General features: G+C 42.5%; 1 protein-coding gene across 5 annotated transcripts in view; it reads left to right on the forward strand.

Annotated features, from left to right (window-relative positions):
* Positions 1-12381, forward strand: part of tet3 (tet methylcytosine dioxygenase 3) — a 336470-nt gene that overhangs the window by 309482 nt on the left and 14607 nt on the right. For all 5 annotated transcript variants that reach the window (XM_063057052.1, XM_063057053.1, XM_063057054.1 and 2 more), the window contains 3 exons: positions 2148-2237; positions 4929-5066; positions 10580-10913. In XM_063057052.1, the coding sequence (XP_062913122.1) occupies positions 2148-2237; positions 4929-5066; positions 10580-10913 (562 nt within the window). The remainder of the gene's footprint in view (positions 1-2147; positions 2238-4928; positions 5067-10579; positions 10914-12381) is intronic.

Consider the following 12381-nt stretch of genomic DNA (forward strand, 5'->3'; position numbering starts at 1 on the left):
CCTTGTGCTACTTCAATACGCCAATGCAACAAGTGATCTGTCCGGATGACATGCAAAACAGTTTTTCACTGTATCTTGGTACATGAGAAAAAAAGTCACCTGCTTGCTAATTAATTAACTGTGTCCTTTTTCAGAGATAGCACACTGAAAGCAAATGAAAGCCACGAGTTATAACAGTGATAACAGTAAATGCACCAGCTTTATGCTGTTCGTGTTTCAAGTTCTGAATGTATCCATGCTTTTATTGGATATAATTGAGGAATATGGTGAGAATTTAATGAAACCTGTAGTGCTGCATTTTTATGGTTTTTAATTTGAAATCTTACTTCTCAGCAATTCAAGTATTGGCATAATTCATCCCAGTAAGATTCCATTCTAAATCACAGCTAAACTTGTGTAGAAATTCATCTCTTCTTAGTTCAAAGTTCAAAGTAAATTTATTATCAAAGTTGATATATATCACCATATTCAACCCTGAGATTCATTTTCTTGTGGGCATACTCAATAAATCTGTAGAATAATAACCATAACAGAATCAATGAAATACTGTCCAACTCGGGTGTTCAACCACAAGACAACAAATCCTGCAAATACAGAAAAAAAGAAATAATAATCATAAATAAATAAGCAATATATATCGGGAACATGAGATGAAGAGCCCTTGAAAGTGAGTCCACTGGTCATGGGAACATTTCAAAGATAGGGCAAGTGAATTTGAGTGAAGCTATCCCCTTTGGTTCAAGCTGTGGCAGTGAATTAGACTCCACTTCTTATTAAGAGAAACAGAACAAAGTTACTGAAACAGGTGCAAATTTATTGGCAATGGAGGTTGCAATTCAAAAGAAAGTTACTACTGATTCTGGAAATCAGATATAAAAGTAGAAAATATGAAAATAACTTAACAGATCAGGCAGCATCCGTAGGGAGAAATGAGAAGTTACTGTTTCTGGTCATCAACCTAAGATGTTCATTCTTCCTACAAAAGACTACAAAACTGGTGGATATAACCTTGTCTATCACGGAAAAGCCTCCCCACCATTGAGCACATCTGAAGGAGTGCTGGCACAGGAAAACGGTGTCCATCATCGAGAATGCCCACCATCCAGGCCATGCTGTCTTCTCACTGCCGTCATTGGGAAGAAGGTCCCAATGCAACAGATTCAGGAACAGTTATTACCCTCTAGTCATCAGGCTCTTGAACCAGCATGGGTAACTTCACTCACCTTAACTTTGAACTGGTTCCACAACCAATGGGCTCACTATCAAGGACTCTATAACTCATGTTCTCAGTAGTTATCAATCTATCTATCTATTATTGTATTTTTTTCTCAGCTCAAGCTGGTAAACCTGAGGTACGGGCATAACCAAGCATGCTCATTTCTCAATTACTAACAACTTTCAGACTATTCTTGTTGTGTTTAATATTGTTGCTTTCTGAGGATTTACATAAATGTTGCTGTGTAGCTCGATTTGCTTAATGCTGTTGTGTAGTGCCTTTGGGATGATACCAGTTGTAGATATTACTATTGGGACAATGTATACTCTGTCCATGTTCCATAGTCTTTCAATTTCCTCTTTTAATTCAGTATATTTCTTGTACTTTTCACTTACTGATTTTTGTAGGTTATGTTTGTTTGGAAAGGCTATATCTATTAAGTAAGTTGTTTTTCCTTATTTATCCTGTAATATATCTGGACAGTTATTATGGATTCTCCTATTTGTAATAATAGATATAATTATTATTATTATTATTTGGTTTTTTTTTGTATTTGCACACATTGTCCTGTTTTTCACATTGGTTGCTTGTCAGTCTTTCTTTGTGTGTAACTTTCATTGATCCTATTGTATTTCTTTGTTTTACTGAAGGAAAATGAATTTCAGGGTAGTATATGGTAACATGTACATACTTTGATAATGAATTTACTTTGAGCTTTGAACTTTTTCCTCCTTTCCCATCCAGCCCAGCAGTTTATTCTCCTCCATAGATGCTGCCTGACCTGCTGAGTTCCTCCGGCATCTTGTGTGTGTTGTTGTTCACTGTTTTACTCCGCACTGTGATCACACTTAGTTCAATTCTCACATGAAATGAAGAGGGATCGCTACCTCTGATGGTCGGTGTTAATTACTGTTGTTATTCTCCCCCTCAGGAAGCTTTACTTAAGGACAGATTGCAAACGTTAGCCACAGAAGTCGCTCCACTCTACAAACAGCTTGCACCCCAAGCCTTCAGTAATCAGGTAAGTTGTACAACACACGGGAGAGCTGTGAGATTCGTTCACTCTTGTACTGTAACCAAGCATGGCTAAAACAATAATGCCTATTATTCAAAGTTTCTGTTATTTAGATTTCCCATTGCAAATCCCTGTGTTTTAATTATTATCCAACTGCGCATTGTGTAGAACATTTACATAATCTCCACAAACATGTGTGACACATGGTTAATCTGTTCTGTACCTTACAATATTTAATTTATGCACTTTACTTAGTTTATTGATGCAGAATTTATCTGTAGATTTTATCCCAAGTTATTGTGTGTTATATGTGCATTATGTGTTCTGCTGTGCTTTACACTCTGGTTCGGAGAAACATTGTTTTATTTAACAGTATACATATAGATATTTATATATAAAAAACAATAAACTTGACTTGACTTGACTTCAGACATTTCAATATACTGGTGTAAATGGCAAGCTAATAGAATGGTGTTGGTGCGTGGCTAAGTGGTTAAGACATCGGTCTAGTGATCTGAAGGTCACTAGTTCGAGCCTCAGCTGAGGCAGCATGTTGTGTCCTTGAGCAAGGCACTTAACCAGACATTGCTCTGCGACGACACTGGTGCCAAGCTGTATCGGCCCTAGTGCCCTTCCCTTGGACAGGATCGGTGGCGTGGAGAGGGGAAACTTGCAGCATGGGCAACTGCCGGTCTTCCATACAACCTTGCCCAGGCCTGCGCCCTGGAAACCTTCCAAGGCACAAATCCATGGTCTCATGAGACTAACGGATGCCTATTAATAGGATAGTGAAACTGCTTGAGCTGACCCCAGCCCTCTGTGGAGTAACTGGGGTTAGTGGCACGACATGACATGCTGCTTTGCCCAGTAAGAGAGGGAGATCAGAACATGAGTTATCCAATCACTCTGACACCATTGCAGTTGCTGAGAGGGGAGTGCATGGAATAAGATGGAAAGGAGGTATCTGTTCAGCTCTTTACATGGTGCACAGTGATGGAGGGGTTTTAGGAGAAGTCAGAGAGTTTATATCTTGCAGCAGCCCTCTATCTTTCAGTCAGCATGCCAGGTCAGAGGGCAAGACGAACAAGAGAACGACATGGGAACAGGTGCCACATTTTCTCCTTGACCCTATCAAATAGACCTGTGCAACACCACCGCAGCCTAAACACTGTGGATGTTCCGGGTAACATGCAGAAGGGCAGGACTGCACGCAAATATCAATCAGACCCATACAGCAGCATCTTAGCAGTGGGAGGAAGAAAGGATAGAGGATCAGATTGAAAAATTACCTTTATTTGTCACATAAACATTGAAACATACAATAAAATGTGTTATTTTACGTTAATGACCAACACAGTCCAAATGTGAGCTGGGAGCAGCCTGCCAAGCGTCACCGTGCTTCCGACGCCAACACAGCATGCGCCCAACTTATTAACTCTTAACTCGTACATTTTTAGAATGTGGGAGGAAATCGGAGCACCAAGGGGAATTGCACACAGTCATGGGGAGAACATACAAACTCCTTACGAACAGCGGTCGGAATCACTGACGCTGCAATAGCGTTACGCTTTGCGGAACAGACTTGATGGGCCGAATGGCCCAATTCTGCTCCTGTGTCCTATGGTTAACTGCTGCGCTACCACGCTGCACTATGGAGGAGGAAGGTGAAGGGCGAAGAAAGGGGGAAGTAATAGAAGAAGTCGTCAGTGCAAACAGGTCAGAAGACCAGCTCAGCGATCTAGTCCGCCATCATGACTCTGCCAACGATCATTGTATTGCCCTCTTGCAGACATGGTCAAGAAGTTCAGTTATTATTTGGACTAAACATCAGAATAGGGAAGAAATGTGATCTAAGTGACTTGTTGGTGCCAGACAGGGTGGTTTGCGTAACTCAGAAACTGCTCACCTTCTGGGATTTTCACAAGTAAGAGCCTTTAGAATTTACAGAGAATGGTGCGAGAAACAAACAAAACATTTCTCGGAAGCAGCTGCCCTGTGGGCAAGAACACCTCGCTAATGAGAGAGGTCAGAGGAGAATGGCCAGACTGCTTCAAGCTGACAGCAAGGTGACAGTAACTCAAATAACCAGGCGTTACAACAGTGGCATGCAGAAGAGCAGCTGTGAGTGCACAACACGCCAAGTCTTGAAGTAGACAGGTGCAGTTGCTGAACCTATCGTCAGCCATTTTATCAGGTACAGGAAGTCCCTAACAAAGTGGCCGCTGAGTGCATAATAGTGAAACTTGGAAGCTTTGCTGGAACTTCAGCAATTGTAGAAAACTTTTGCTTAATTTAATAATTTTTTATTCTGAAGCAGAGGCGCCCAACCTGGGGTCCTCAGACCCCTCAGTTAATAGTAGAGGTCCATGGCTTAGAAAAGGTTGGGAACCCCTGATCGAAGACTCATAAATCCACCTTTTCACTGAGATTAATCGGGAAAGGATTGAGTCTTTTGCTGCATTGTTATCCCACACAGCAGTCAAATGCAAAATGTATGAAGGCATTAATGTTAAACCTGTTCAAAATTATTTACAGAAATAGAAAATGATTACTCCACACAGAGACAGCTGATTTATCAGACTGGTTAGAATCTTTTGTCTATTAATACTCCCTAAAATAAGTAACAGGTAAGCACCGATCTATGAAATATAAATGCAATTTCGTAATAAATAAAACTGCAATTCATTGTCTTCACAGATTACCAATGAACGGTTAGCCCCTGACTGCCGACTGGGGAAGAAGGAAGGGAAACCATTTTCAGGAGTAACTGCATGTATGGATTTCTGTGCTCATGCCCATAAAGACCAACACAACATGTACAACGGCTGTACTGTGGTACGTAAATCACCACATCACTCAAATCTGTTTTTAACCCATATATCCCTCCAGCAGAACTTTGAATTTCATGCTATCAAATAAGTAGTTAAATTTCCAGCACAGTCAGAAACTTGCTTCGCAATAATACCCTCTCAGTAATAACAAGTTTTTAAAAAATCTGCAGATGCCAGAAATCTGAAATAAATTCTGATGAGGATCCTGGACCTGAAATGGTGATTGTTTCTCTTCGGCAGATGCTGCTCGACCTGCTGATGGTTTTCAGCATTTACTGTATTTATTTTAGTTTTAACAGTTCTCAGGAACATAGTGGGTAAAAGAACTGGACCCACGTTTAAATCAATTTGAGAGTTATGGGGTATAAATCATTCTGATTGTTTTGAAGGAACTGGGGGAGTTTCAAACTGGTTTCTGCAGAATGACCATAAGACCATAAAACATAAGAGTGGGATCAGCTCATGAAGACAAAGAAGGACACCATTTCAACTGGATGACAGCCAGAGTCTTGACTCAAGCAAGAACAAGAATTTCTCAAAGTGTGGTTCTCTTCAGAAGGATTCATCAACAAGCACATTGACATAGATCCAGTATAGGAACCCTTACAGAGAAAAGACAAACAACGACGTCAACAATTAACAAACCACCAGTAATCTCGGGATCTGGACAGCAAAGCAAACACTTCCACTGGACCTCCCTCGAAACTAGCCAATCAGAATCTTCGACTACTAAACTGTTCACCGTGTTCTGAACCAGCCAGCCACATCACGACGTCTAACAACATCTATTTGGACCCCAGAGGAGGAGATAAACCAGCATTCTGAGGAGACAGCACACTCAACTGATGATGGGTTCTTGTCTGGAGCCAAAACATCTGCAAACATTTTGCCAAGTTCAGCAATCAATCGAAGTTCCACATAAGAGTAGAATTCGGCTATTCGGTCCATGAGTTTGCTCTAGTTCAATCATGGCTGATTTATTTTCCCTCTCAGTCCTGTTCTCCTGCCTTCTTCCTGTATCCTTTGACCCCCCTTACTAATCAAGAACATATCAAACTCCACTTTAAATATACCCAATGACTTAGCCTCAATGAATTCCATAGAATCACCATCATCTGGCTAAAGAAATCCCTCCTCGTCTCTACCTTAAATGGGCATCCTTCTATTCTGAGGCTGTGCCCTCTGTTCCTACTATAGGAAACATCTCTGTATCCACTCTATCGAGGCCTTTCAGTATTTGTTAGATTTCTGTGAGATCCCCCCTCATGTTTCTCAACTTCAATGATACAGGGCCAGGCCCCTTCAAACACTCAATACTTTGCAGATTGTAAACACAAACTACTCTGCAGAAAATACTCACCCCTTTATCTTTCCCCTTACTGGTTTTTCACCTGGAACCTACCAGCCTTCTCCTTCCCACCCTCCCCCCACCTTCTTTATAGGGCCTCTGCCCCTTCCTTCTTCAGTCCTGACGAAGGGTTCCGGCCCAAAACGTCAACCAGTCGTTTCCACGGATGCTGCCCGACCTGCTGAGTTCCTCCAGCGTGTTGAGTGCCCTTGAAACACTCTTCTTGCTTTAATTCTTTCATTCCTGGGATCATTCTTGTGAATCTTCTGTAAGCCCTCTCTAGTGTCAGCACATCTCTCTCTTCGATACGGGGCCCAAATACAACCCTGTTCAATTGAACAGTGTTTGGAATTCAAAATCCGCAGGATAGAGAGATTAATTTTTTAATAATTGCTGATAGAGTCGGCATTTAGTGCCCATCCTCAAATCAAGTAAATGTAAAAATTATCTTTCCAAAACTCCTGGTGATTAGGAGATCAACAGAAGTTATTTTTGCTGCTTATTTATTTATTATTATTATTATTATTATTTCTTTTTGTATTTGCACAGTTTGTTGTCTTTTGCACACTGGTTGATCATCCAAATTGGTGCGGTCTCTTGATTCTGTTATGGTCGTCATTCTATTATCCATTTATTGAGTATGCATGCCCACAGGAGGGTAAACCTCAGGCTTGCAAATGGTGACACATTCTGATACTTTGGGAGTAAATTTACTTTGAACTTTGGAGGCCAAGTCTCGATTAGTGAGGTTACCAAAGGTTACAGGGGAGGGAGAATGGGGTTGAGAAAGTTAGTAAATTAGCCATGATGGAATGGAGGAGTAGATTTGATGAGTCAAAAGGCTTAATCTTGCTCCCAAGTGTTATGGTCTTAAATTAGTGCTGCAAAGGAGAATGATAAAGAGATGAACAAGATATATACATATATGTATATATAGAATCTAATTTCTTTAAAGAATTAGGGCAGAGCAGTTGTGCCGATGGTAGAACCGCTGCCTCACGGCATTAGAGACCGGGGTTTAATCCTCAGCTTGGGCGCTGTCTGAGCAGAGTTTGCATGTTCTCCTTGTGACCATGTTGTATTCTCAGGATGCACTGCGTTCCTCCCACATCCCAAAGACGTGCAGGCTGGTAGATTAACCGACTGCCGTGAATTGCCTCTGGCACATAGGTGAGTTGGGTGGCGGGGTGGAGATACGTCTCTATCAAAGGAGATGCAAGGCGCTCCTTCCCACCGCTGGCCTGCAGGTCACCCTTGGGCGAGGTGTAGCACCTGCTTAGCCCCCCGATCACGGTCACGTGAAGCCATGGAAGCAGGTGGTGGATGGTCGTATGAGTAGCTGGTGCATATCACAAGTCATGGTTATGTGACCACTGGCGCCAGGCAGACAATCTCTGAAGAGTATTGATAATGGCTGGGGTCACCGGTCTTGTAAAGACACTGCCCAGAAGAAGGCAACGGCAAGCCACTTCTGTAGAAAATTTTGCCAAGAACAACCATGGTCGTGGAAAGACCACGACCGCCCACGTCATATGACACAGCACATAATGAAAGAACAATGTAGGTGAGTGTTTGAATCTGGGAGGAATTTAAGAGAATATGGGGAGAATAAACAAAATGAGTATAATGTAGGATTAGTGCAAAGTGAGAGGTTGAGGGTCAACATGGATGCGATGGGCTGAACAGCCTGTTTCCATGCTATGACCCCATAACTCTAAATCTTGAGAATGCATCAGTACTTTTTTATTGCTACTGATGTAGGCACTCGTTATTACAGGTTACTTAAAGAACCCTCGTCGCCACTTTTATTGAAACTGTCATGTTATCATGGCTGAGTGTCAAACGTGGAACTATCCCATGTGAAAAGCTGCTGAGGGTTCTCTGCAAGGAACCAAAGTCACTCTACTCCAGAAGAGATGAGCTGAATCGCATTTTCATCAAATGACACATTGAAACTGCAATACAGGATCATGTTTTGGCAATCCTGTTAGCAATTGCTTGGAAAAGGCATGGTAGTCCAGTGGTTAGTGCAACGTTTTATGGCACTAGCTCAATTCCTGCCACTGTCTGTAAGGAGCTTGTACGGTCACCCCCTGACCTCATCGGTTTTCTGCAGCTACTCCAGTTTCCTCCCACATTCCAAAGACGTAGGGGTTTGGGTAAGTGAGTTGTGGGCGTGCTATGTTGCCACCTTAAGTGTGGCGACATTTGCCCAACACAACCCTCATTGATTTGACTTGATGCAAATGACGCATTTCACTGTATGTTTCAGTGTCAATGACAAATAAAGCTAATCTTTAAAGTACTGAATAGCTCCCTCTGTCCCTCTGACTATACCCCTTGCCCATCCTCTGGGTGTTTTCCCCCTTCCCCCTTTTCCTTCTCCCTGGGCCTCCTGTCCCATGATCCTCTCATATCCCTTTTGCCAATCACCTGTCCAGCTCTTGGCTCCATCTCTCCCCCTCCTGTCTTCTCCTATCATTTTGGATCTCCCCCCCTCCCACTTTTAAATCTCTTACTAACTCTTCCTTCAGTTAGTCCTGACGACGGGTCTCGGCCGGAAACATCGACTGTGCCTCTTCCTAGAGATGCTGCCTGGCCTGCTGCGTTCACCAGCAACTTTGATGTGTGTTGCTTGCTAATCTTTAAAGATCTTTATTGAAAAAATATTACATCATTACCTGCTTGTCACACCTGTCTCACTCATGCAGAGAAAAACAAGGACAGCCTTGAAAAGGACCTTTAAAAGTTCTGCTTGAAAGTAGAGGAGCATGGTGCAAATCATTGTCCTTGACCTTTTACCTTCATTCCAGGTGAAACCAGGTCTCAGTGAGGCGGCCAACTTCCAGCTGTTATTCACAACACAACTCTGCCACATGGTGGCAGCTAACAGTACTGCAATGGCTGTTTCTTCCCGATGGATTAATGGAGAAAAAAAATAAAATTAGAATTTTGTCACGTCATTGTCTTGGTGTTTGATTCTGAGTTTAGTGTTTTAGATCTGAGGTCAGAGTGCTGTAATGGCATGAGTTGCTGCGGTACGTTGATATTAGTAAGTTAGTTAAACTCACTTGGTCAAATTAATTCGAGTTGATTTATTGTGTGCACAAGTACGGTGAGGTAGAATTATAATGAGAAGATTCTTTGCTGCAGCATCACCAGCAGGTAGGGACAGACGGCACACCAAATACAACTTACAAGGCAGTGAAGAGAGAGAGAGAGAAACAGACTGTGCAAAAATAAAACTTTAGTGTTGTTGGGTCTGACTGTTTAATTCTTAGATTAGACTGTTTAATTGTTATTTTCTTTGCAGTTTAACAATTGTCTGCTGGTATTTTAAGTAGTCTGATATGCACAAAACAGTTTAATATGCTTCTAGTAGTTACACGAAGTATAATTCTGGAAAGTTCGAGAAGCTTCTTTGTACTGCATTAATTGAATAAGAGCTATCTCATTGGTTAATTAGTCACACTAGTGTAATTGCGTGGCACGAGCTCATTGGGCCGAAGGGGCTGTTACTGCTCTGTATTTCCAAATAAAAAATTCTCCTAATAATCAAGCACAATTAAAGTTTTGTTAACGGGACACATTGTAGAACATCAAAAAAGTGCAGATGCTGGCTATCTGAAATAAAAGCAGAAAATGATGAAAACACGCAGCAGGTCAGGCAGAATTAGGTTTTTCAGGTTAAAGGCTCGTCTTTGGAAGGTCAGTCACACCAAACGCTTCTCGCAAAGTGAGTCCTGTCTCCATCAGTTTACACCAACACCCAGTCATCACGTCACACTGCTGTGCTCTACCTGACAAGTTAAATGGCAGCAAAGAAAAGCACCATTAACCATAAATCTTCCCAAGAACGTGGCACGGTAGCATAGTGGCTAGCACAATGCTTCACAGTACCAGCATCTGGAGTTCAATTCCCACCACTACCTGTAAGGAGTTTGTACATTCTGCTCGTGACCGCGTGTGTTTCCTCCGGGTGCTCTGGTTTCCTCCCACAGTCCAAAGACCTACTGGTCGGTAGGTTAGTTGGTGATTGTAAATTATCCTGTGATTAGGCCAGGGTTAAACCAGGGGTCGCTGGGAGGTGTGGCTCATGGGGCCAGAAGGGCCTATTCTGCACTGTATCTCAATCAACCAATCAGTCAATAATCTGCTTTTATTCCCAGGTTTGCACCCTGACAAAGGAGGACAATCGGCAGATTGGGACAATACCAGAGGATGAGCAGCTGCACGTGCTTCCCCTCTACAAGGTGTCGACAACCGATGAACACGGCAGCGAGGACAACCAGAACGAGAAGATCAAGGCGGGGGCGATCGAGGTGCTCACCGCCTTTCCCAGGGAGGTGAGAATGCTGCCTGAACCAGTCAAGTCAGCACGCCAGAAGAAGTTGGAAGCCAAGAGAGCAGCTGAGAAGCAGAGGAGCCAAGAGAAGAAACTCCTGGCTGGGAAGCTGAAGCAGGAAGTAGAAAATCTCAAGTGCAGCACTCCACAAAGCAAAGGTAATCAATTTTTCTTCTTTTATAATCAAAATTTGTACTCTTACCTCATATTCTGCTGATGCAAAAACAGAATTAAAAAACATACGTTTTTGGATTGACCATCGTTCTCTTACTTTCCATAAAAGTTTTAACCTTCTACTGACGTACACTCAGTGGCCACTTTACTAGCTACACCTGCTCGTTAATGCACATATCTCATCAGCCAATCATGTGGCAGCAACTCAATGCATAAAAGCATGCAGACACGGTCAAGAGGCTCATTTGCTGTTCAGACCAAACATCAGAATGGGGAAGAAACGTGATCTAAGTAACTTTGACCGTGGGCCGTTTTTTGGTGCCAGACACTTATTCAAGGCCTTTACCCTGCTATATCTTAATAAATAAATAAAACTGGTCAGATCGCTCTTGAAATATTGTGTTCAGTTCTGGTCGCTTCATTATAGGAAAGATGTGGAAGCTGTAGAGAGGGTGCAGAGAAGATTTTTACCAGGATGCTATCTGGACTGGAGAACGTGTATTATGAGGAATGGTTGAGCAAGCTAGGGGTTTTCTCTTAGGAACAAAGGAGGAACTAGATAGAGGATGATCAGAGGCATAGACTGAGTGGACATCCAGGGACTTTTTCCCAGGACGGAAACTGGTAGTATGAGAGGGCATCGTTTAAGGTGACTGGAGGAAAGTATAGGGGAGATGTTAGAGAGAGGACTTTTATACAGGGGGTGCGAAGTGTGTGAATGCACTGTCAGGGCGTTGGTGGAGGCAGATACATTAGGGCCATTTAGGAAACTCTTAGATCTCATAGGTGAGAGGAAAATGGAGGGCTACGTGGGAGGGAAAAGTTAGATCGAACTTGGAGTAGGTTAAATGGTCGGCACAACATTGTGGGCCGAATGGCCTGTACTGTGCTGGAACGTTCTATGCTATGAACCTGAACTTTATTGTCTTTCTGCACTGCACTCGCTCTGCTCCTGTTACACTTTACCCTGCATTGTTACTGTGTTAACTTGTTCTAGCGCAATGCACTGTGTAATGATTTGATCTGAATGAACAGTGTGCAAGGCAAACTTCTCACAGTATCCTGGTACATGTGACAATAGTAAACCAACTCTAATTCCAATAATACCAACTCCTGTACTCTGAAAACTCGTAGACACCCGACCACTGCATGCTGTGGCCTTCTGTCACCGTTCAACTTGCTGCTCTTTCTGATTGAGAATTCAAACATTGGAGAACTCAAATACAAGCAATTAAATAAATTTAGAACGTAAAAAAAAGAACGGTTTCAACAGTAGGGCAGCACAGTAGCGTAGTGGTTAGCATAACGCTTTTATAGCGCCAGAGATTACTGCCCGTTATGCTGCTGGTATTTCGGGGCAGCGATAAAGATCCTCCACCTCTCACTGTATAGAAGGATTCTTCATTGCTGTTTCCACGACAATTTTGTTTGACCAGTCAGGGTTGTTAGCCC

This window comes from Mobula hypostoma, chromosome 8, assembly GCF_963921235.1.
Source record: "Mobula hypostoma chromosome 8, sMobHyp1.1, whole genome shotgun sequence".
NCBI classification, from domain to species: domain Eukaryota; kingdom Metazoa; phylum Chordata; class Chondrichthyes; order Myliobatiformes; family Myliobatidae; genus Mobula; species Mobula hypostoma.